A 24,867-nucleotide genomic window follows, 5' to 3' on the forward strand; every position below is an offset into this window, starting at 1 on the left:
TCTTTCAAGTTTTCTGTTAATGGACAAATGTGACTTCCCAAGGCAATCTCCTAAAATTTTGTGATGTGCTATTTATACATATGAGGACAGCAAAGCTTTGATGCTGCTTTTGTGCAATTGCAAAGAACATCTCTTAAATCTTCTGAAATGGACACACGCGTCTTCTCAAGGCAAGTCCGGAAAATCTTTTGACGCTCATCATCTTGTTGCTTGACAAAAAGTAAACACATCTGTATGCTGTTGTAGAGGATCTGCATGTGATGCTTAATTCAAGGAATGGACTCCAAGCACGGCAAATGTCAGCAAGTATTAGTGAAGGAACGGAGTATTCCTTTTAAGTGCATTGTAGATCATCCTGAAATCCGTGATAGAGTAAAATGTTAAGCCATATCTAAAAAAAGTTAAATTACAATAGCAAAACATATTTTACATTTCAATATAAAACGTGATTAAATGATGGCATGAGAAGGCCTTGATATTTTCGACTTGTAGGCATCAGCAACTCCAGGGAGTTCTTATTTAGTCATTCGTTTTCATGAGAAACGACACATCTATTCAGTTAGTTTTAATTGCTGTAAGGATATTTATTGCTGAACTAGAACTGACCTCATTCCTTGCATCACATCACACTGAAACAATTCAAGATGTTTCGATGTTGTTGCTTATGCTTCATTACTTGCAGAATAATTTTCAGGTCACAAAATAAAACATCTGTGCTGTTAGACAAAACACACTTAAAAATATCTGACGTGTAAAATTATTGCTAGTTAGAAATTGGTCAAGTAGGACTTTGTGGACAATATGAAAAGACTTGAACAATAATAACCTTGATTCTACATTTCTGCTGACTGGAAGTTACTTCTAGGTTATCGTTTTGCTGACTGAGGTCCAACATATAGCTTAAGTCTTACTGAATTAAATATAGAAAAAATATGAATTATTCAGATTACTTTTCGAATCCGGTTTCTTCAATCAATGTTATGAAATCTAACGTCATCTAGTGGTGATATTGGAAGCGACTTGAACTACAGTTTAAAACTTTGTTGTCTACTGTATTTAAAAATCTATGTATCTATAATAAGTTACCATACCATACCATACCATACCATACTAACGCCATAATACCATACCATACCATTTCCATCGCGGCTGTGCACACAAACGTTTTATTCAAACACTATGCTTAATTAAATAACATTTTTCACATTTAAAAAGTATTTTTTTAAATTGAATGCATCATGATTTTATTTTAAGAAGAAAAAGAAAATACTTAGTTAAAAACACACAAACAAACAAAAAAGAAGAACAGCGGATTACGGTCTTCCCAGAAACGACATTACCCACAATGCACGTGGGCGAGAAAACAGGAAACGTTCCTCCGCCGGTTAAAATCTCTATAAACAGGGAGTTTTGTGCAAAACAAGCTTCTTTTTAAACTTTTACGAACGTGCGATTTCTTCTTAAAATTGACCGTCCCATTTTAAATATGGAGCACGAGTGGTCACCGATGTTTTTGTGATCACCATTGGAGACGAGACGCCTTATCTAATTTATGCTAAAGTAGCCAGCTAACTGTCGCTGTAATGGTAAACAAACCGAAATGGTGAGTAACCCCTTGACTGACTGCAGTATTCGTGAGCGATTTGATTCTCTGACTTTGTATTTTTATTATCCTTTTAAATTGTGCTGCTATATTCAGGCCACCAAGCCCAAAGGGAAACCATCCAAAAGTAAGTTACTTATGTCATTGTGATGCAGAATTACCATACTGTACTAACAGCTCTCACATGCAAACGTGGCATTCAAAATATAATGCACAGTTAAAGAGAAGGTAGCCTTAGTGTAACAAAATGACGAGCTCCATGCTAAAGATAATATTTTCACGATTTTCCCAAGGCTCATTCGGTGGTGCAGATATCCTCGACGACTCGTTTGACGGTGACAGTAAGTGATAGCAATTCTGTAGATTATCATTATGTTTGATTACAATACTATGCCCAGGTTTTTATTATTTTAATTTTTTGTCCAGTATTCCCACAGCGGAGGAAATTAGGACGTGGCGGATTACGACATGGGTTTGTTGGACAAATTAGATTAGATACCAGAAAAGGATACCACTTGTTACGTCTTGATACTTTTTTTTCCTTCAGCACATCTGACATTGAAAACATCTTCAGTAGGCTAGGCGACGTAGATTTGGATTTGGATGAAGACAACATCGAGGTATGTAAACAGCAATTCTAGCTCTGTATTTGCATATTCGTGATATACGTAATATGATCAACTTCGTTATTTCTCATTTCATATCTTTATTCTGAATTATGTAAGATGTTTAGAAAAGCAAAATAAATAATATCAGATTGAATCATTTAACTAATCTATTTAATTTTTTTACAGGGTCCAGGTGATGCAAATGCTACATCAAAGAAAACAACTAATTCACCTCCTGCTGAAACAAAACCACCTGATGATGAAAGGTTCACGCGAGAACTAGATATAGCCGATGATACAAAACCAAGGAAAACCGGTAATATGAATAGTTTCATCATATAATAACTGTCTTAGGTATTTTCCTCAAAGCAATGAAAGTTTTGTCTTTCCCATTTCACTTCAAGCTACCATCGAGAGGAAGAAGATAAACACATCTTTAGCGCTTAACAAAAAGTTCAGCTTCTCTGGTAAGTCTGCCGTTTGTCTTTGTTGTACGGGAAAGGATCTCACTCTTAAGGCATGTTTTGCCTTTTACCTTGTCTCCATTATTTTTTTTTTCTGGCAGAACTTGATGACCAAGATGATATTGATGACCTGCTAGATGGCCTGCCTCAAACTAAAAACAAGACGCCATCAAAATCCAATTCACAATTGACCAAACCTGAAAAATCAATTCCTTCAAATTTAGCATCTGTAGTCCAAAAAACAGAAACAAGTAAACCTTAAAATTTACTATATCTCATTTTTTTCATGTTTCACAGAGGACCACACTTGCCTAATGCCTCTTCTCTCTTGTGTATGTTTCTTTCCCTAAAAAAAAAAAAAAAAAATAGCAAGTGCAGCAAAAAAACAAAATGAACTTGCATTTGATGATGAGAAAGATGATTTGATTGATGAACTTGGCCTGGACTGTGACATTCCCAGGAAAAAAGACAATGTCCTTTGGTCCAAAAAGGAAAGGTGACTCCTCAATTTTCCTCAATTTTCATTGGTGTGTCTCTCTTTCGTGGTTTTCAAGTAATACTGTTGCTTTTATATGTCAAAACAACATATAGATAATATAGACAGACAGACACTTGTTTGTTTGCTGCCTAAATCCTTTTGTGTGTGTCATCTTGGTACCTTAGTGAGCAACCACAGAGAGCTCGTACCAGACTCGATGAGATTCTGGAGAATTGTAATTCCCCTGCTACAGAATGGCCAACCTTGAGTGCCAAGAAGGATCAACCCCGAGAGAAGAACTCCAATATTAAAGGTAAGATGTCAGTGTGCCTAACTCTCCTATACAATAAGGGGTATTTTTCTTGAAAAATAATTGAGAACCTATATGTCCATTTTTCAGAGGCGCTTTTGAAAGATGACCTCAATTTTGGGTCCTATCAACCAACAATGGATGACACTTCTTCAGGGCACCAATCTCGTAGGCAATCTATCAGGTATGTATGAAAACAATGCACTTTTTGTCATTTATTCAAGGGGGTAAGCAGGAGGTGAGCTTATATGTTCCTCTTTTGCTTTAAAAACAAAATAGATTTCCCACAGAAGATGTCAGTGCTTCCATTCTGGAGAAAAAGTTACCCATTACCCAAACCTCGACTCGATCGCGCAACCCGGCTGACTGGCTCTGTCTCAAGGCAAATGACGAGCAAAGCTACCTTGTAGATGTCGTCAAGGAGAAGACTTCCACAGAGTCTCCAAAATCTCCTTCTTCACCTTTATTGGAGAAAAAGCTCCCCCTATCTGCTGAGCAGAATTTATCGGCCGCTAAAATAGATGTGAAAGCCTCGGTTTTGACGGACACCAAAACAATAAAGCCTGAAGCTACGAAAAGCCAGAAGAAAGAGGAAGATGATAATGACTGGTTGGCGGGAGCTCTTAGTAGAAAGAAATCTTTCTCGGGATCAAGCTTTGAAGCCAAAATTGTAAATCAGCAGCAATCAATAGGCCTCGGTGAAGAAGTGGATCTGGAGTCACTTATTAGGTAATATTAATAAGATTACACCATCTCTTAATGGTCAATCTTGATTTTCAATGTGGAATTGTTTCATCGTCTCTTTTTCAGTAAAGACGTACCTTCACAAGGCCGCAGAGACAAAAATAAACTCGATGGGAAACAGTCGTCATCCCTCAAGGATGCGAGGTAAGATTTAGGTGTAGAAAAAAATACATTGCATGTTTTCCAACATGTTCTTTTTGTTCAATATTTTCTCTATAATGTTGGGATTTTTTTTATCTTCATTTTGACAACCTAGCTTTGATGCACAGCATGCCATCAAAAGGGAAGAGGGAACCAAGCAAGGTATGGTGATGTTCACTTTTCCATAAATTACTGCATTTGTATTATTATTTTTTTTTTTTAGTATTGAGATTCCACTAAATCTTTTTTGTACACTCATTCAGAAAAATATTCATGAAGTGTTTGGTGTAGTTTAGGCTTTGGCGTTGTCTATTGGGGCATTTGAAACAGTTTCTGGATTGAAGATTACAGTTCAAATACATTTTTTTAAACAATTTAATCACATCATTTTACATTTGTTGCAACATCGAGAGTGTAAAATAGGAAAAAAAAAAACAACAAAACATGACCCACATTTGAAATGGCTTAATTATTTATCTGTTTTAAAAAAACAATTCAGATTCATTTGAGTTGAGAAATTTTTTTTTCAGCCGTTCCACAGCCAAACGTAATGCCACATTCATCAACTCCCGTTCAGACACAGGTATTGCTTTTGTTATTCATGTTGTTATTTAGATTTAGCTTGCTAAATTTTCAATTCTTGTCCTTTGAACAGGTGCCATTTTCAGCTGACAGCCTGCAACAATTATTACTTCAGCAGCAGGTAATGGGGTGCTTACGTACCCACTTTTCAGAGTCATTGAAATTCTTTTGACTCTGTAAGACTAATACAACACATTTTGCCCTCTTCCATCCCGGTTTCCCTCCCACGATTACCACTTCTGTCTTAAAGATGATGCAGTCCCAGTTATTGGGGCTCCAGGGCGTTTTGGATGGCGGGGCCCTGCAAAAACTCAACGAGCAGCACCACAGTGATGGAGAGGATTTACAGGCGCGCATCATTCATCTGGAGGGACAGGTATTTTTATCCTATATGCCATATGCAGTATGATGGATGGTTATGCAGCCTCCGACCTTTATCTTTTTCTTATCCAGACTAAGACTCTGCAGCTGGAGCGAGACCACATCCAGATGTTGTTGGAAAGTGTCCAGCAGCGACATAAACAAGACATGGAACTCATGGAAAACGCACACAAGTATTAATTCCAAGATAAACTTTATACGCTCTGCTTTTACACGTGTTCAAGAGAGTCATTTCTTAATTCATCTTATGCGCCGCTCGCAGGACTCGCGTGAAGCTTCTGGAGGAATCGGCAGTCCAGAGGGAGACACGAATGCGGCAGGAGAGCGAAGACTTAATTGAACGCTTGGCTGCCCTAACGCAAGCTGCTGAGAAGGAGCGTGCAGACCTGCAGGCTCACTATCAGCGTAAACTGGCTCAGTTCCAGCAGGACCAAGACCGTGACCTCGAGAGACTTCGGGAGTTGCAAAGGTAAATAGTGTCGATAGAGCTTTGTTTAAAATTAGGGGTGGTAAAACAACTACCTTATATTTTATCGAATAATTAAGTCCGTTTGCCCCCTTTCCCTATTTAAAAAAAAATACTATATAATAGTTGATTTTTTTTCTATGATCTACTGTACTAAGGTTGAACGTGAATTATAACTAGTCATTTATTAACTTTTATGCATATTTTTAGATACCAAAATATTTTGTCTACGCTAAGCAGTAAGCAATCCGCATTAAATATTGCCTAAAATTAACATTTATGGTAAACAAACACTTGCAACATTGTATTTCACAGATACATAATATTTTAGTACATTCTTCATGTAAGGGTGTCCTAAAGTCACTTTGAGTCGGTGCTTTAACAATATTCCATGTGTAAATTTGAGATTAGAGCTGCTTGAATATTAAATAGCTTCAATGCAGATATTCATTGTCAACCAATTTGCAATGTTGGCTTCACTTACTTTGGCAACTTTTTTTTTTCCACCTAGACCTATTTGAATAAATATAAGTGGCAACTTGTGATTTGCATAAGAACTTTGAAAGTTTTGATTAAATCTACCTTTATTTCTTTGACATTTAGAAAATCTATCACAGAGATGAAGAAAGACCATGAAGACCATATTAATAGACTGAAAAGGCTGAAAGAAGAAGAGATTGATGCAGTAACAAGTGCAACATCTGAGACCAGGTTCATCACATTTTTGCTTGTGGGTTTATTTTGAAAGGATTTTATAGAAGAATACTGTATGCCGTCTTTCTCCAGGTCTCTGACGCTTGTAATAGAGAAGATGGAGCAGTTTTCTTTTCGGCTTGGAGATCTTTCTACTTTGGTCGAGAGCAGGCATGAACACACAACTCAAGGCTTAGAGCAGGGGGCGCGACACAGAGATGAGCAGCTTCGGAGTACGTGTTTCCCACCCACAGTGACGGAGAGTCACTCATGGAGAAGAGCCATCGTTTCACCCTTAAATGTTTCTTTCAGTCATGCAGGAGCGCTTGGCTCAGCAGCAGAAAATGATGGCGGAGGAGAAGGCTTATCTTCAGGAAATCATTTCCAGGATGGACACTCAACTCAATGAACAGCAGAGGCAAATTGAGAAGGTAAGTCCAATCGTAGCTTGATTTACATGTAGCCCAAACAATTGGTTTTAATGAACATGACTTCTTATAGTTGGACCACATTTGAGCAGTATGCAGTAGTGTAATGTAAACAACTCTCTATTCAGCAACTTGGTCTTAGAATATATTTTACGAAGATATCGTTATCACCCCTTCAGTCCTCAGAGATCCTATGGCCCAAATATTTAGTTTCTACATGTAATTCAGGCTACACGATGATAGTTGGCCATATTATTTAATTTACCAGCCGTACTTTGGAGTAATGGCACGTTTTCTTTTTTTTTAGGAGCGCTGGAAGATGACAGCAGAACAAGCCAAGGTTGAGTCTTCCTTGAAAAGTCTGGAAGAAGAACGACGGTCTTTGACAATGCAGATGAGCATGGAGAGGGAAGAACTTGAAAGAGCAAAGGTAAGGCTTAGAGCAAGCTGTTTTGGAAAAAAAAAAGGGAAAATGTCATTCAAGACTTTCTTTTTCACTAGAGTGCGCTATTGGAAGAGCAGAAGGCCGTGATGCAGCAGTGTGCGGAGGAGAGAAGAAAGCTGGCAGCGGAGTGGAGCGTCTTCCATGCCCAGGAAAAGCAGCGTCGAGAAAGGGCAGAACAGGATGTCAGCACTTTACTGGAAAGGCGAGAGGGCTCCATAATGAGTCTTGCGCAGGTGAACTGAAACCACTTTTTGATAAACCAACTCTCCTGCAAACCCGCAATTTTTTTTGTTTTGGTCATAGGAACAAGCTGATTTAAAGCTTCGCAGCGGAGAGCTGAAACTAAAAGAGATGGCCGTGGCACAAGAGAGAGAGGCTCTGGAACAACTGAAAGAAGAACTGGAGAAAGAAAAAGAGAGAATAAGCACCACCGCTCTGAGGCTCAAAATCCGAGCACAAGAAGTTGATGCCTTCAGCAAGGTAAATTACATCTAATATTGGGATCAATACTTAATGTACACCTGCTGTTTCTGAATTTTTCAATTTGACTAATGGAGCTACGATTTGCAAAGAAATAAAGGGACCTTTATCCTCCCCCCAAAAATTTTTGTCAGGCCCAGGTTTGGGATTTTTTGCATTATGCTGCTTCATGACTTGTGTGCAGTTGGCGGCGGAAAAGTACGAGGAAGGAGAACAAGCATTGCAAGATGCAAAACGTATTGAGTCTGAACACCAGGCACGGCTGAGAACGATTCATTCCCAGATCGAGAGGTTGAGGCAGCTCGAACAACATGCTCTTCAGGTGTTTTATCCGAAATTTGCTTATCAGCATCACCGGAAAATAATTCATGTTCGCTTGTATGCAAATCAACCTTACGCTCTCAATCGTAGGAGCGAATACGGTTTAATCCGCCCGAAACGGCGGAGACGCCTAGACCAGACCCCTTGAGTTGTTCTTTGACACAAACCAATCCCACTCTGCCAGGTGATGTCACCCTATATTGTTTCGCACATTTCAAATTGGACCATGATCGAAATAATAACCCCGCTTTGTGTATTCATTTGTAGACCCAGGTTCAGTGAAGCTAGAGCCAAAGTTGACATCAACCTTAAATACCTCTCAGATAATACCCAATTCTCCATCTGTGGCACTGCAGGCAAGTCTGGCTATATGGAAGTACAATGCACAAAAGGTAAATGGCAGTTATTTGACCATGCGGAATTCTGATTAGATGTTTACTTTTTCTTAAACACATGCATGTCAAATCGAAGTGTATAACTTGATTATTAGTTCAGTGTCAACAGTAGTTAGATTTTGCAATTTTATTTATGACTACAAATGTGCTTTTATGTAGCAATTGTATTTTTTTTAAATATTTTGCATTGTCATTAAAAAAACACCATCTAAGGGCAAGAAATTCCTTAATGTGAACATTTTGCTATTATTTATTCATATTGGAATCTGTCTTAGGAAATGCACAGCTAGTGCAAAGTTTTTAACCTTTACCAACACTTACTTACAATGAAGGGTCAACAGAAATTTTTTAAATTCCTTTATTGTGTGGATTTCCTTAAACTGAAACACTCATGTACACAGGACCAAGACTACCTGCAAGAGCAGAAAATCTTCCTAGAAAACTTGAAGAAAAAGTCTTACAGACAGAAGTCGCCCTGGGCTCCGACGTTGTGATCGGAGTTCAATTCAGGGGCTTTATATACATTTTTGTACAACATTAAAAAAACAAAAACCAAGTCTGTTTTCTTTGTGACTTTTCCTCAGGTCATTCATCCTAAGGCAGCACTTTCACCTAGACGAGTAGACAATGAAAGAATTTAGCTATCAAATACCAGAATCAGTGAACACGTGGTTGGTGTGTGTATATTTTCCAAGCCTCAGGTTACCATGACTCAACATTTATGTTCAGACAGGGATAACTTCTATCATCACTGGCTTGATTCATCACAAGTCCAAAAGTACCTGGCAATCTTCTTTCTCGCTGAGAACTTCTGTTCCTACGACAGCTCATTCACGGCACCTAATAGGAGGAATTTTGTGATAATCTTTTTACGGTTGACATTAACATTTTAAAAAATGACAAAGTAAAGTTATTCATTCTCAGAAAAGCTCATTGCCATCGTCAGATATCGCATCAGACGGCACTTCCTATGCAGCAGTTATCATCAGTGAAACCGTACCACCAAGCACACCACAGTGTAATGGGACAGTGTGCCACTAACCGTCCTCACATCCTGTCGTTTGGACATCTGAAACCAACTGGCGCACCAGTGACCTGAAACAAGAACAAAAAAAAGAAGTTCATCAGGACTGGAACATCAGCAACGTGCTTCTGCGGGCCCCCAGTTTAATGCTAGTCAGATACCATCGTCTCCACGCAGTTTTCAGACAGGGATGATACATTCACCACAAAGAACGGATTGCATTTTGAAAGTGTATATCATATCGAGTATGAGGTCTTACCCATGGAAATCCACTTGTGCATGCTCTGATGGGACCACGTGCGACTCCAACTAGAGCTAACGAGCTAGCAGCATTACAAATAAGCAAGCTTATCCGCAAAATTTCTCGATTCAAAATACATTTTAGTTCAAGGGGGAACTTCCATGATCATTGATTTAACCCTTGAACATAGTTGCAATAAAAGCTGCTTTACGTTAACCTGATTAACACTGACACCCATCCTGATTGCCGACAGGACAAGAGAGACAGGAGGTCTCGCGTGATCTGATTTTATATCGCGTTTACGTCACAGCCAACGTGACCACTGAATGGGCGCGGCTACAATTTGTACCAACTCGATTTGAGCTGTATCCGCAGTAAAACGTTTATTTTTAATAAACTGAAAATTGTGTTTTGTGCACTGTCTTTGAATTAGCTACATTAAATATGTTCAGCATGTTTGTTACACTTTGCAACAACTACAGTAATAATCATTGCTAAAACACCCCTTCAACAATAAGTAATATTTGATGTTTTTCTTCAAATCTCAAGTTTGTTTTGTTTGTTTGTTTGAATAAAAATATGCCCTTTTCACCTGTTTTCATCCTTGTCAAAGCGTTGCGAATTATTCATTTTGTGAACGTCACATGGCCAATAACAAATAGGGGAAATTTGTGATGTCATTTTTAGTCGACAGCAAGTGGCAAAATGGCCACACCTGAGACGAAATAAACGAGGAAATTTTGCTCCTCTTCTTGATATTGATAGTTATCAGAATACATTTTTTAGACTAATGCGTGCGCATAGAAGGTGGTTCAAAGTTTGTGGACACTGATTTTCTCCGCGTCAAATTTGTCCGTATGTCTGCTAAAATAGATTTTAGATTTACCAACATTCAGACAGGATATTATTGTTATTTTTATTATTATCCAAATTGGATGAAAACATCACACGCGTGAATGGAAATTGGGTTGCTCGTTGGCTGCACTCCCACTTTTGACCACTAAACGGCGACTAAGAACCAGGGATGGTGTCCTCGCCTTCCGAGCGTCCGAGCAGAACTCCACTCGAGAGTCGGCATCGCACCGCCGTCCTTCCACTGGCCTGGCCGGGATGGACGCCCCGGGAGCGGAGCCACCCCGCCAGCGGAACGGCTTCGTGGGCATGCTTTACGGGGAGTTTACGGACACGCTCGACGACAAGATCCGTTACTCCGTGAGCTTGACGGAGAGCGCCCTGACCATCCAGAGGATCTCCTCGTCGCCAGGTCGGACGAAGGTGGTCTTCAACTTGACGGACTGCGTCGGCTGCCGGGCTTACAGAGGGACGGACAGCGCGGATGTGGGCGCCTACTTCACCGCCTATTTTTACCCCTTCAAACGGCGCTGGATGAGCGCCGGCGTGGCCCGGCAGAGAGTGGAGCAGTGCTTTCGGGTGGCGCTGGTCCAGGACCCCCGGACTAACCTGCGGGAGGCTGAACGGTGGGCTCGTGCCATCAGGGATGCCTCTGTGCAGCAGGCGTCCCGGAAAGACGGTGAGCAAGGTCACATTGTTTACATTCATGCACTTTATTTGGGTCATCCCAGAATCGGAGGACGGTTAGGCGCAGGGTATGTCTTTTCTGTTTTCAAAACAAAAACTGTGCACTTTTAAGAATTACATTGGTGGTAGTTTTATTTTCTGATTTCTCACATTAAGAAATACTTATGTCAATGTTTTGCTTGAAAAGCAGCAGGGTTGCATTGACTGACGCGTTCTATTGAAAATGCTGATAAAACATGTAGGAACATTTACCCGATCAGGTCAGAGTAATTCGAGTTGTGTTATCAATTCTGCTGAGTCATCAAGCTCACTTTTTTCTTCCTATAGATGGATAAAAAGCTTTTAGTAACACGGCTGTATGAGAGACATTTTTAGAGCATTATTGCAACAATTCCAATGAGCTGTCAAAAATAGTCAATTCTTGACAAAAACATATTCTGTTCAACCCCACTACCCAAAATGCAGAATTCTGATTAATATTGCGCTTGCAAAAATTAAAATCAGCAGCGAAATACACTGTTTTTACCCATCTCGGGGCGGCCATTTTGGCACCAGATGGAGCAGCACAATTCCATTGAATTAAAGCAAAAATGGGTCAAAAATGATTAAAATGAATATTTGACAGAGATTTCCATGGTGGGATTTCTATATAAAAAAAAAAAAACATGCTTAGGACTATCATTTTCCAGCAGCAAAACGTTTCCAAATAAAATCAATGCATTTTAAATGAAAGTATGTATTAGTTGACACCATATAAAAACGAATGTGGCACATCTCTAAATGTGTTTTTCTCAAAACTAGGCAACATTCAAATTGCTGTAACTTCATATATTTTTGAGCTACCTCTATGTATTGTATACCATTTTAATGTGAACTAAGTGTAACATTAAAATACTGTCTATCAATAGCTCGATTTTCATTTTCGAGACATAATCTTGATTTTGTGACGCGTGACATTATTTTATGTCAGAATTCTACACAAATAGCATGTCAGGCAGTAAACTGCTCTCTATGTCTTGCTGCAATTTCTAACAAGATTATTCATGCTCAAACTTATTCACAATCTTATTGGTAAAACACGTTTGTCAGAGAGTAGCTTGCATTCCTTACGTTAAAAATCCAGTTGGACTTGCTTGGACCTTTCATCCGTTCTGTATGCCTGCCTGTGTGAAAAGGCATTTAGAATAGCACACATAGCTGACTGCATCAGTAAAATGGGCCAAAGTCTTGGTCACGCCTTTTTAATCAATTAATCATCGATGCATTCATCCTCTATGAGATTTCCCAATCTTTATTGAACCCACCACACATTCTACATTGGGGGGAAAAAAATCTCACCTCAAAAAGTTTAACATTAAATATGTATGTTCGAGAGAAACAACATGCAATTGTTCCAACTGACGCTGTTTGTCACTGTTTTAGGTAGATGAATCAAGATATATTATTCAAAGTAAATGCATAATTAAAATGAACTGAAATCGGATCATTTGCCGTGGATTTCTCACAGCACACAAATGTTTGGGAATCACTGTTCTTTATCACTTACCCTCGTTAGTAGATTTTTTTTTTTTGCCAGGCACAGTGTAAACACTGGACTGCAGACCTGACAAGCAGTCATTCACATTCACACCTACGCAAAATGAACACATTTTGTTTTTCCTTCCATTTTGCTAAAGGCTGACTTTGTTAGTCCACCCGGTCTATTTGCATTTCAAACTGCAGCACTGTCAACAAGAGTGTCGCTGCTGCTCACACTCCATTCATCTTTGCAGTCAATTCCCACTGAGGATTTATTGTTGATGTGTGGAAAACGAAAACACAGCTGATAGCTGCAACTAAAACTGTCTAATGAGGTCTCGTCCTCCTACGCTCTCAAGCTCATTAGCCTCTCTTCCTGGATTATAATCAAGTGCTAATTAACACGTAAACAATATGGGAGTTGTTTACCAATTACTCCATCACTCAATATGCATGTGATATGCATGTGAAGATATTGTACTGCTTGTTTGCAAACGTGAACTGATAATCGGCCAAACTTTTGATTGCACTTACTGGCTACCTACAGCTGCTACGTACAGTAGCAGCTGGAATTTTCTTACAAACGAAGTTATGATGCATCTTAGCTCAGCAATGCAAGTTGTGCAGGAAATTGACCTCTGTGTTTTACTCACACCTGAAATTCACAGATTGTTAAAAAAATAATAACAAAGTGAAACATAAGACAGACTTAAATGTGTTAAATGACACGTATTGTGTCATACATTCCATTCAGGAAACTAAAAAGGAAAGTCATTCGTTAAAAATATATTTTTAGTTGACCCCACCAATCGCAAGATATCAGACTCAGGCCTGTGAATAATAAAAGTCTATATACAATTGACATTCAGTTAAAATATTTTATGCATTATATATTTTTTTGACCCAACGATTCCATAATTTGTACTTTTTGGAGTTAAAATTCAGCATCTTCCTAAAAGAATAATACATATCAATTGAGCTGAACCTCTTACTGTACATAGATCATGTAGTAACAAAGTGTCTGGTAGGCGTACATCTTTTTAAAATAGAGTAATACAGTGTAGCTGAACAAATAGCTTGCTGTGGAAATAACTAATTTGAAAAGTCGGTTGCCAAAGATAGCAGCAATAAGAACCAGTCACATATAAATAATGTTGTATGTATCCAGCCTCCTTGCGCTCTGTAGGCAGCAGGAGTTTGGCAGGCAGAAGAGGAGAAGGTAACCTGAGCAGTAATAGTGGCACTTAGGTCACTTTCCTTCCATTGGCACATATATACTGTGTGTATATATATATATATATATATATATATATATATATATATATATATATATATATATATATATATATATATGTAAAACTGACTAAAAAGAGTACTGTTGTGGTAATAAATGCTGATTCTGTTGCAAAGGGTGTTTGAAAGTCAGTGCGAATCATTAATCCCTCATAGAGTATTTATCCTAAAGTTAATTACATTTGAACTTGCTGCAGATGGTAAGGTTGGATTATAAGTGAAAGAAAAGTGCATTGTGCAAGGTTTTTATTGTGTCAAATGCTATAGCTAGCGAATTTCAAAGAAATTTGGGAGTCAGGAGGATTTAGTTTAATTTTGAATTATTGGTCTTATTTGAATTATTTCCACAGGTTTAAGGGTCACCATCAAAAAGTGTTAACAAAATCATAATATAACATTGTAACTTTCACACTAACGATTTCTGATTCTTTGTTTGTACTAATGAAATGCATTGGACGGATTTTGTTTTCTTCTAGCGGGATTACGAGGATTAGAGAGAAACCATCGCTATGCTAATTGTCATTGAGGTTTTCATTCACCGACTGCTTTCAAATTCTCACTGGGTTGAATTAATGTAAACGAGAAGGCCAGTCATGTGAATACTAACAGATTATGACAGTGTTGCATACAAGATTGCATCGCGTGTGCATTTCATGCTGCAATAATATTAATGTAAACTGCTGATACTCTGCACACAACTGCTGAGTTCAAATATTCAAGGGGACCTTTCCATAGTTTAAAAAAATACGACCTCTGACCTCAGCCAGTATGTCAAAATCCTTTGATGCTTTGTAATCCTCTCTGTGACACACACAGTAAACGTATTCTGCCTCTGATAGAATATTTACACGTTATTCTATTGCACAGGTGGGCAAAATATTGTCCAGTTGGCTCCGTACATAATCTGTCTTTAAATGAAACCTATCAAGTGTTTTCATTATCAGCCCTATCATGTTTTTAACAAATGTAGCTGTTTTTTTTTTTTTTTTGCCTAAAATTGCTTGATTGCTATATTGTACATGTAAATATGTGTAATATATATAGTAATACTCATCAGCACAAAAAATACACACTTTTTTGACACATTTGTCAAAAACATTTTGTACAAAATATGTCAATTTTTATCTCTAGTTTTGTCCCATTAATAACTGGCTCTAAAAAAAAAGGTCAGTCCAGTTGGCACAAAATGGTATGCAATGTTTATTTTTGCTTCTGCGCTGTCTCTGCCAAGTATTTAGTAAATATAAAATGCAGTGATATAGTATATGGGTGTTTTGAAATGTATGTGTAAAAAGATATCGCCAGTAAATTCCAATCAGGAATCTTAACCTGCAATGTAAGTTCAGTTGATAACTGCGCACCACTAATGCATTCTAGTTGTTCTCCATCAAGCTTGTGTGTGTTTGAGGCACAGAATGTACCTGAATTTGCCTGACCACGTCACACATCCTATCTGCTCCTTTTCACGATACCGTATCTCCATGCACAGCAATAGACAGTTAACATTATCAATAATTGACTGCACTGATAAGCGAGAAGTTCTCCTAATTCTGTCTCGCTCCAATCCATTAATTATTCTAATTAAATATTTAAGTTCAATTCTATTGTAGTGAGGCCGTGCATTGGCGGTTAAGAGGTTCTTGGGTCAGGTCAAGGATCCTTCCTTCCTGTCCACATTTGGAAAACATGCATGGTAGGTAGAATTTAGGGTAAAATTGTCCATATAGGTGTGAATGTGATAGTGAATGGTTGTTTTGTTTGATTGAGGTGGGAGCTGGGAGCCTTGAATGACTTTTTTTTATTAAGGTTGTGTTGCTCATAGGGTGGTGTCATTGACAGGCAATCAATCCAGGTTGTAGTCTGCGTTTGCTCCATTCAAACTTGAACTGGGTAAGTAGTATAGAACATTGATGGATGGATGGATTAAAAGGGCGCGCCATACAAAAGCTCTTTCACTGTCAATTTCCAGCATTGTATTTGATATTCTGGAAGTGTGAAGGCTCTTTTTGTATATGAAAGCCACATTGTGCTTTGATACAAATCAAAACAATGCTGACCGTGTGTAGCTGAATGGAGGCACAGTTCGGGCATATGCGTGTTTGTTTTCACACACTCTCCTCACTCCTCCTGCTGGAATGACACCTCTGCACCGCATTGCCACCATGAGGTCATAAGTGCTGCCGCGCAAATGGATTGTGAGTGAAAGGTTCCAAGCTGACACGTTAGATGGAAGCTTTAAGCAGCAGTGTACTTATTTCTCTGTTACATGACTACGTATATATATATATATATATATATATATATATATATATATATATATATATATATATATATATATATATATATATATATATATATATATATATATATATATATTAAAAATGAGATAATTCATCTCATTAATCTAATTCATTTCTTTTTAATCTCCCTTAACTGGAAAGGAAAAAAAAGTGGCCTCAATCATTTATTTTCTTTGAATGCCAAGTGCTTGCTGCAACCTTTAGTTTCAACCGTCAGAAAAAATGGGGCTGTTTTGGTCAATACCCAAATAATTCAAATACATTGACGTTAAAATAAAAACATCATCCATCTTGTCTGTTGCAGTCTTTTTCTCCAGTTTAGTTTGGAAAAAAAAAAGATTTGCTAGGGCTTGCTACATTAGCGTGTTTGTTGCTGTGCCTGCAGTCGCAGTTGGGTGCTTTGCATTGATGTGATAGGCTAAACCTCATCTGATTCTTTATTAAGTAAGCTCCTTCTTACAAAGGATGCATATGTAGGTGCCGTCTGGGTATTTTCTAAAAGTAATTTTACCATTCATCACACCAATAATTCTGACCTGCTCTTTATTTTCACGTCTTCCTTCTGTTCCTGAACATTGCCCCTCACAACAGGAGCCCACCAGGTTATGCCATACAAAATGACAACCAATCAGTGTCCATTTCAGTCACGTTGATTGACCTTTGCTTTACAACCCCTAAGCAACAACTCAAGCATAAGAAGCTGGATGCATGAAAAAAACATTTCATCAATATACAAAAAACATAAATTACAGTAGAGATTAAAATGAAATTAATGCAATAAAAAGAACACAACACGTGAACTACGACTGTAATTGAGAAGAATTAATCCCTAATATGTATGTAGTGCAGTGTAGCTAATCATCAATTTATCAAGTCTCTTTTCAAATACCATCTTTTACACCTGGGTTTGAACCCAGCATACATACTTATATTGTTTTCACACTGTGATGAATCATCTCTCCGTTTGACTCTCAGGTGTCACAAATTCGACGGTGCGCCGCCCTTGCAGGGTCATGATACTAGTGAACCCCCTAAGTGGACGTGGCCAAGCTCTCCAGCTCTTCACCGGTCACCTACAGGGCATGCTCACTGAAGCTGACGTCCCCTACACGCTTTTCATCACAGGTTGGCAATGCACACATGAACAAAAAGACTTTCTTTCCAATGAATTTGTCAACAGGGTTTAAATATCTGAGGTAGTCTGACATCACTCACTTGCAGCTGAATTCTATTTCCCAGGGTCTAACCTTAATATCTGGTGCATAATACATATGTGTGTGTATATATATATATATATATATATATATATATATATATATATATATATATATATATATATATATATATATATATATATATATATATATATATATATATATATATATATATATATATATATATATATATATAGGGTGAGGGCGCTCTTGGCTGTTGTTGTATGAGTCATGCATCCCTGTTCTTTTGTTTTGTGGGACTCAGCAAAAGCTGCTCAGTTCAACAAAATAGAATTTCTTTGATTTATAAACGAGGGAAAATGTGTGATTTCAATTGTGTAATTTTTGAAATTCAGAAAAAATGTTGTCACTGATTGTCCACAATAAAGCACAATTAGATAAAAATGTCTTGACGACCCAATCCCACCATTTTAAAATCTTATATGACTGAAGACAACCGACAGAAGATGGATGGTGCTATTTTTTCAAGTTTCAAGAAGAAGTACATACAGTAAAGCAAAAAAAAAAAAAAAAAGAGCATTTCAGTGAAGGAGAGATTAAATTTTGAATCTCAGCATGGGACCACTGCAATGACTACTGGGGCCAGCCAAGGTCCCACTTAAACACTCTTTATTTGGAATAGCCCCAGAGTCAACAAGCTTATGTTATATAGACGGTTTTGTATTAACACAAAAAAAGGGACCCAATACAAGTCGTGCCACACACAATATGCACCCCGTTCTGTATGATGCGCTGGTTTGCATCATTAACACGTCAAGCCGCATCTTTCTTCCACGCTCTCTCAATATGACTACCGCGGCTCTGTTTTGACAGCGTCAACCACTCAACACGCATGAATTCACGGCCTCGCTTCACAGCAGTAGCCGCTTGGCAGTGCAGCAGCCAAATCTCTTGTGCAGTTGAAGGTAGAGAAAAGAGAAGCCGCATGTTGGGTTTATTCAAGAAATAATTCTCAGTGAAAAGGAAGGTTGGCTGCTGAGTGTCTGCATGTAAGACGGTACATTGTAAATTATGAAAAGAAAGAGAGAAGGGATAAATATGGGCTGCCTGATGGAATACAGTATGAAAAATTTATATTAAACTGTGACCGATTAAACAAGCAATAATATAAATGCAAAAATATGATTAAAAATAATTCAAAGTTTAGTTGGTTTTCAAAGTTTCGATTTATAAAATGGCAAAAAGTGTTTGAATTCATTTCATTTATGGTTCAGACCTAAAATCTTAATGTATGGTGCTATGATATCACTTATTTTATTAATAATTATATTATTTTATATTATGAGTATGAGATTTTTCTGAGTGAGAGCTATTGTAGGACAAAAGTCCCGAACCGCTGGTCCAAAGCCCGGTACCGATCCATGAAACAACTGGTACCGGACCGCACCCAAAATAATGAACTATTTTCGTTTACTATATTATCCGCATCTGAAAGATATTTCATTTTGAAAAACCTTTTATTTTGAAAACCGCCCGTCATCTCTTGGATTTATTTTGGTTACTTGAGCGTCAAAATTTCAGTTACAAAGAAGTTAAATGAGTAAGACATCTTTGAGAAAGGGAAACAGCTCAGTCAAAAGACAGGTGACGAGCCTACAACCTCGAAGAAAAACAAAGCTGTTAACAGGCAAAACCGGAAGTTCTACTTGAAACAGTGATTTGCCTGGTTTCCTCAATTAGTGAGCAACCCCTCCCCCTAGGTCGAGGTTAGCGTGTTAGTCAATCACTCCTGAATAGTGAAGTGGCCGGGAAGTAATGCATCAGCTTGAGACCTGGCAGGCCCCAAGTGCTGAGTTGGCTGCTGCGCAGTTTACTCCTTCTGCTGCTTTGTCTGTCAGCACAGCACACAGCACCCCATCACTGCATCCTGACATATTGTCCACACAAATAAGAGGCGCAGAAGAGCGAGGGAATTGTTGTTGGGTGTCAGTAATCGCTTGATTAATATTGCAGCTAAAACATACTTTCATTCATCGATAAGTGCTAGTTTAGCTGTGTCCATTTTTGTCTGAACCCCCTTCCCCCTTTTCTATTTTTTCTTCGTTGACAATTATCTGCACAATGCTTCCATTTTCACATGCTGGATACACTATAGCAGTGGTTCTCAAATCGGGGTGGTGGGGGTGAAAGCGCATTAGGGGTTTTATGAGATTTCAACAGGGTATCTGCCGTCACCAGTTAATCTAATGTTTTTAAATACCGTAATAGAACAGTACATTTTTCTCATCACCATAAGAGCAAATTAATTTGAACATGAAGCAAGTAATTGCTAAGTTGTCTTAAAGTGACTCCTTTGCAAAACATTGTATGCCTTTATTTTGTGAAATGTCATTAGGGATGCAGTTTTCCAGCAGATGAGCCTGAAATAATTTCCCAGGTTTATGCTATGCCCTCCTTGGGGCATGGCTAACTTATTTTTTTCCCTCCTCCGTTCCCCTTGTGTTTTCTTTTTTTCTCTCCTGAGATCTCTGAGCGCTATTCCTGTGGTGCATCCCAACTGGCCTTGTTGTCAAGTTTACCTTGATAAGTCTATGTCATTCTATTTTTCTTCGACAGCTCGATCCAGTTAAGCAAATTTTGTTGCCCTGAACTTGTGCAGTGTAATGATAATAAAGCGCATTTTGAATCTTAAAATTAAAATAAAGGGTTAGAAATAAAAGCTTGAATGCAACACACCAATTTAATGACTTAAAAATGTGGCTGTTTAAACTGTGTAAATAACCAATGAAGATTTTTCACTATGCCATGATTGGAAAATCTGTCTATCAGCCATTAATTTTTGAATTAGGCCGTTTTTAATGTAAAATATCAGTGCAATGTCTTGATGACACCACATTTCTTATGTGAACATTGTTACAAAATATGTACAATATATCGCTCATAGGAAACATTATTACATAATATTTACTTATTCACTAACAGCTAGAGATGTTCTGTCCAGAGTACTGTCCAGTACCAACATTGATTCAATGCGATATGTTTCTTTTTTTAAAATTATGTGCTGTTATAAGCATGCACATACTTAAAAAGTGCAATGTTTACATACATTTTAGTTGGCCACAGATGTTTGCAGAGCAGTTAAGCTGCCTTGGAGCTGCTGAGGAGCCACTGGGCAGCCGAATGTCACATGTCTGGCCTCATAGGGGCAAAATAAACTCTTAATCTCCCCTAGCCATGATGTAAGCGTGTCTCTCTTTGTCCTTGCCCTCATTTTTCTTGTTTTCTTGTTTTCCTGTCCCTCTGAGATACAAATGGTCTTCTCATGTATCTTCCGTTGTTTGTGTGTAACCAGAGCACCAGAACCACGCTCGGGAGCTGGTGAAAAAGGCGGATCTGTCACAATGGGACGCTCTGGTTATCATGTCGGGAGATGGGCTGCTCTTTGAGGTGCCTGGGCTAGGCCCAACTTCCACACGTTTCTCTTCCAAGTCTGGCCATTGTTTACTTTCGGATTCTATCTTTGTCCAACCAGGTGATAAACGGTCTGATGGAGCGCGACGACTGGCAAGAAGCCATCCAGACCCCTCTGGGGATCCTACCGGGCGGCTCTGGCAATGCCTTGGCTGCCTCGGTCCACCACTACTCTCAGTGAGTTAGCCCATTAACGAGTCATTTAAATGCATGGCCTAATCGTGTGAATGAAGAGCCAAAAAATACTTGCTGAGCCCTACAAAAAAAAAAAAAAAAAGTGATTTATCTCCTTCCTGTGTAATCACGCTCAGAGCTGACTGGGCACATCAGCCCTCTGGAAAGAGGAGAGACACAGGAGCAATGCGAATGTGGAGCAGAGGTCACTTAAGGCAGCTGGTAACCTTGTAGGAGTGATGCAATAGTTTGCAGGAGTGTCAGAACGAAACATCTTCTTTTTCAGTTTTTTCTCTATTCAAAAATGTCCTTAAATATACTTTAATGCTTAAAGCACCAGCATTATTCAAACACATTTATGAAATTATTTGTTAAATGAAAAATGTAGTTCAAATGTAATGTTTAATATAGTGCCAAAATGTCAGTTTTGCACATTTTGGGATTTTCTCAGTCAGCTTGATGATGTGGATGATGATTTACGACCTGAAATGACTTACACTTCATACTGTGCGTTTTCAAGAGTTAATAGCTTGAGTTTTGCGACCACTTCATATGTTTGAGACCGTTTGAAGGTGTTTCCAAACGTTTGACTGGTATTGTTGGCGACAGTGATGTGCATGTCAAAGCGCTGTCTCCCTTGCCAAACAAAAAAGATGACGTCCTCTTTGGCGGTAAAATGCTGATAAACTAACACTCCCTCAGGTCACCCCCTGCGTGGAATGAAGAACTCCTTCTGAGTTGTGGCTTCATGCTGTGCAAAGGCCTGGTGGGTTCCTTGGACTTGGTATCGATCCACCTGGCTTCCAAACAGCGCGTCTTCTCCTTCCTGTCCCTGGCCTGGGGCTTCGTGGCCGACGTGGACATCGAGAGCGAAAAGTACCGCCACGTCGGCGCCATCCGCTTCCTGATGGGCACCCTGGTGCGCCTGGCCACCCTCCGAGTGTATCAAGGCAGGTTGGCGTACCTTCCCATCAAGGAGAAGCCGGACCTTTCTTCCACGCCGCAGCGGCCCTCGCTGTGCTCCTCCCTCCCCTGCCAGCGCATTCCAAACTCCTCCCCGGCACACAAACTGCACCGCCATTGCAAGAACACAAATTCCAACCAAAACACGATAAGCAATTCCTCCAAAAGACGGGAAGCTCCAAACGATGGAAAAAGTCGCGCACCCCTCGACACGCTGCTGCCGGGACTGGACCAGCCGCTCCCGGAGAGCTGGACTGTCGTCCAATCGGAGGACTTTGTCTTGGTGCTGGCGATATACCAGTCTCACCTGGCTGAGGACTTGTGGGCAGTCCCCGACGCCATGGCGGACGATGGAATCATCCACCTGTTTTACGTGACCGCGGGCATCTCCCGACCCGCCCTCCTGCGCCTTTTCCTCGCCATGGAGAAAGGTGCTCATTTAGCGTGCGGCTGCCCCCACTTGGTCTACGAGAAGGTCCGAGCGCTGCGGCTGGAGCCCGTCTCCAGGGAGGGTGTGATCGCGGTGGACGGGGAGATGGTGGAATACGGGCCGGTTCAGGCGCAAATCCACCCCGGACTGGCCAGACTCATATATGGATGAAGGCAGATTACGTTAAGCTTCTAGTTGGACAGCTTTCAAGTTTGGCCTTTTCACTCAGTGTTGATCTCTTGCTGTCTTTTCATAAGTGCCAAAGACATTTAATCAGCCTCTGAGAATTCCTCTATTTTTATACCGCAACAACTTGTCCTGCTTTTTTAAGCCGTGCCATCCCCGCCCCCTCCCCCGTCCTTTTACAGTCAAGGTCCGAGCCGTGGGTTCTTGTCCTTCCGCTGCTGGCTGGTCCCGGCGTAAGCGCCAGAGAGATTGGGATCTTCGCACATTTTTGGGTAAAGCGAAGATAGGAAGGGATGCACCCAAATGAAAATGAGAAACCCTTGGTGGAAAATTGAAAACATTGAAATATTGATTTAATACTTAAGTATCTGGGATTTAATGTCCAGACTCTTAAAAAAAACGCAAAATTACGTCTCTGGGATTGAATGAGTTAATTGTCATTCAGTTGGTAATTAAAATGTTTTTTTTTTCCGTTTTCGGCTGAAATTTTAAGTAGCCAAAAATTCGGTGCATCCCTAAAAACAATGTATGTGTGTGACCGTGCATGAGGAGCTTTGGCTCAGAAGAGCGCATTGTGCTCTCCGCTGTCAGACCTCATCAGCGGCGCGCACATGAAGACAAGCACATTTCCCCATCTGGGGAGATTCCCGAGGGAATAGCTGAAGCCTCCGACGGAGCAGGAAGACATCCCTGAGAAAAAGTGAACTCATCTTTGTGTAGCTTATAGAAAGAACGTTGGAAAAAAGAAGACCTAAACTTAAAGAATGTCTCACTTTGTCTTTGCTCATCTGCCATCATCATTAGATGGGTGACGCCAGGATTTTGTTTTTGTCACGTGAAGTGTAATTGCAATAAAATAAGAATGTACATCTTTTTTTTATGTTTCAGGCACTTTGATGCTCTTGGTTAATTTTTTTCAGTTTGAGACTAAGCTTTAACTCGTTCAAACGCTGTAAAAAAAATTCTCCGTTGTCGAAAGTTGATTTATATTGCTTTTTTTCTTTTGTTGATGTTAAAAAGGATTCCCGTTTAGGTATGCAATGGATATGCATGGCGTGAAAAGTGTTCTCTTTCCTGGGAGGGGGACTTGGCAAAATATAATTGAGAAGCACTGCTTTAGAAACATTATGGCATACCACCAAATGAAAATGTGGGAAAATTTGGCTTAATAAGCAGGGTCTCTCCCCAAAAACCTGCTAAGTGTGGTGGTCAGGGACAGACATTTTATTGTTTGTCAGTGTGGGAAGGGCAATTATTATTATTTATTATTCACAGGGGAAAGGAAGCCTGACGGGGGGGGGGGGGGGGGGGGGGCAGTAAAAGCTTGTCGGGCCACCAGGCTTATAATACACTGAGGGATCCATCACCTAATGTGTCCTTAATGAAAGCTATATGTTCGCAAAAGAACTGTTTTTGGAAGTAAGTTTTGAGGTTTTGACATAATTTAGAGTTAGTGCATAAAAGCATCAAACATTCAGTGTTTGCTGAAGTAAGGGAGGCACTGATTGGTCTTTTGGCTGGGTTGCTTTTGTCTTGTTGCGGAGGAGGCTGCAAACACTAACATAATTGCCTCATTCTCACACACATGCACAAATCATGGTTATAAAGGCTGCAGCTGACCACGCCACACGCAGGTATGCAGCAGCTGAATATCATCATGCAGTACTTGTTCTTTGCTGACCTTTAAGGCAAATTCTTCTTTCCTTACACAGCAGATTAAAGGAAAACAGAATTGCAATGAAACTTAAATGTCACATATTAGCATTCTTGTTCCAGCCTCTCCTTGTCTTCTGAGAGCGAGATAATACTGAAGATGTAATCTAAAAAGTCTGCACACCCCCTGTTCAAACACCGGGCTTTAGTGTTAGCTTGGTCAAACTACTGCTCAGTTGGTTACATTTTTTTGTTTGTTTGTTTGTTTTTGGTCTGATAAAAGCAAGCGTGAAAAGTTTGACCAAAATTCCATAAGTTATGACGACATTTGAACAGGGGTCTGTTTGCCGTTTATAGGCCA

At 39.4% G+C, this 24,867-nt stretch overlaps 2 protein-coding genes, 1 long non-coding RNA gene and 2 other non-coding genes across 5 annotated transcripts; 2 read left to right on the forward strand and 3 right to left on the reverse strand.

Annotated features, from left to right (window-relative positions):
- The first annotated feature begins 1,346 nt into the window (after positions 1-1,346).
- fbf1 (Fas binding factor 1) lies at positions 1,347-9,095 on the forward strand. Its single transcript, XM_088436874.1, has 29 exons — positions 1,347-1,603; positions 1,700-1,730; positions 1,897-1,944; positions 2,041-2,075; positions 2,151-2,223; positions 2,398-2,527; positions 2,616-2,678; positions 2,777-2,926; positions 3,045-3,171; positions 3,339-3,466; positions 3,554-3,647; positions 3,743-4,192; positions 4,274-4,351; positions 4,464-4,510; positions 4,879-4,931; positions 5,004-5,051; positions 5,181-5,306; positions 5,384-5,484; positions 5,574-5,780; positions 6,381-6,488; positions 6,564-6,703; positions 6,783-6,901; positions 7,206-7,328; positions 7,400-7,576; positions 7,647-7,823; positions 8,008-8,145; positions 8,235-8,328; positions 8,412-8,536; positions 8,941-9,095. The coding sequence occupies exons 1-29, from the start codon at positions 1,584-1,586 to the stop codon at positions 9,031-9,033; spliced, it is 3,303 nt and encodes a 1,100-aa protein (XP_088293000.1). The 5' UTR covers positions 1,347-1,583; the 3' UTR covers positions 9,034-9,095.
- Positions 9,096-9,157: 62 nt separating this feature from the next.
- LOC148410702 (uncharacterized) lies at positions 9,158-10,075 on the reverse strand. Its single transcript, XR_015868257.1, has 3 exons — positions 9,823-10,075; positions 9,582-9,634; positions 9,158-9,379 (listed from the first exon to the last, which is right to left on the reverse strand). It is a non-coding gene; the product is annotated as an uncharacterized LOC148410702 (long non-coding RNA).
- On the reverse strand, positions 9,230-9,299 carry LOC148410703 (small nucleolar RNA R38). Its single transcript, XR_015868278.1, has one exon. It is a non-coding gene; the product is annotated as a small nucleolar RNA R38 (small nucleolar RNA).
- LOC148410704 (small nucleolar RNA SNORD49) lies at positions 9,458-9,532 on the reverse strand. The gene has a single exon (XR_015868279.1). It is a non-coding gene; the product is annotated as a small nucleolar RNA SNORD49 (small nucleolar RNA).
- Positions 10,076-10,832: 757 nt separating the features above from the next.
- On the forward strand, positions 10,833-23,727 carry sphk1 (sphingosine kinase 1). The gene is made up of 5 exons (XM_088437986.1): positions 10,833-11,335; positions 17,430-17,579; positions 20,982-21,076; positions 21,162-21,277; positions 21,977-23,727. Exons 1-5 carry the CDS (start codon positions 10,915-10,917, stop codon positions 22,836-22,838), a joined length of 1,644 nt encoding a protein of 547 aa, XP_088294112.1. The 5' UTR covers positions 10,833-10,914; the 3' UTR covers positions 22,839-23,727.
- The last annotated feature ends 1,140 nt before the right edge of the window (positions 23,728-24,867 follow it).

This window comes from Hippichthys cyanospilos, chromosome 16, assembly GCF_059441005.1.
Source record: "Hippichthys cyanospilos isolate Australia breed blue-spotted pipefish chromosome 16, RoL_Hcya_1.0, whole genome shotgun sequence".
NCBI lineage: Eukaryota > Metazoa > Chordata > Actinopteri > Syngnathiformes > Syngnathidae > Hippichthys > Hippichthys cyanospilos.

Bases quoted from the DNA above. Each gene is read 5' to 3' on its own strand.
- fbf1 (XM_088436874.1), top strand. From the start codon at position 1,584: ATGGTAAACAAACCGAAATG. The intron at 2,076-2,150 runs GTTTGTTGGACA...TTTTTCCTTCAG, and splicing joins CGTGGCGGATTACGACATGG to CACATCTGACATTGAAAACA. The intron at 2,224-2,397 runs GTATGTAAACAG...ATTTTTTTACAG, and splicing joins TGGATGAAGACAACATCGAG to GGTCCAGGTGATGCAAATGC.
- sphk1 (XM_088437986.1), top strand. From the start codon at position 10,915: ATGGACGCCCCGGGAGCGGAGCCACCCCGCCAGCGGAACGGCTTCGTG. The intron at 11,336-17,429 runs GTGAGCAAGGTC...TTTGACTCTCAG, and splicing joins GCAGGCGTCCCGGAAAGACG to GTGTCACAAATTCGACGGTG. The intron at 17,580-20,981 runs GTTGGCAATGCA...GTGTGTAACCAG, and splicing joins CTACACGCTTTTCATCACAG to AGCACCAGAACCACGCTCGG.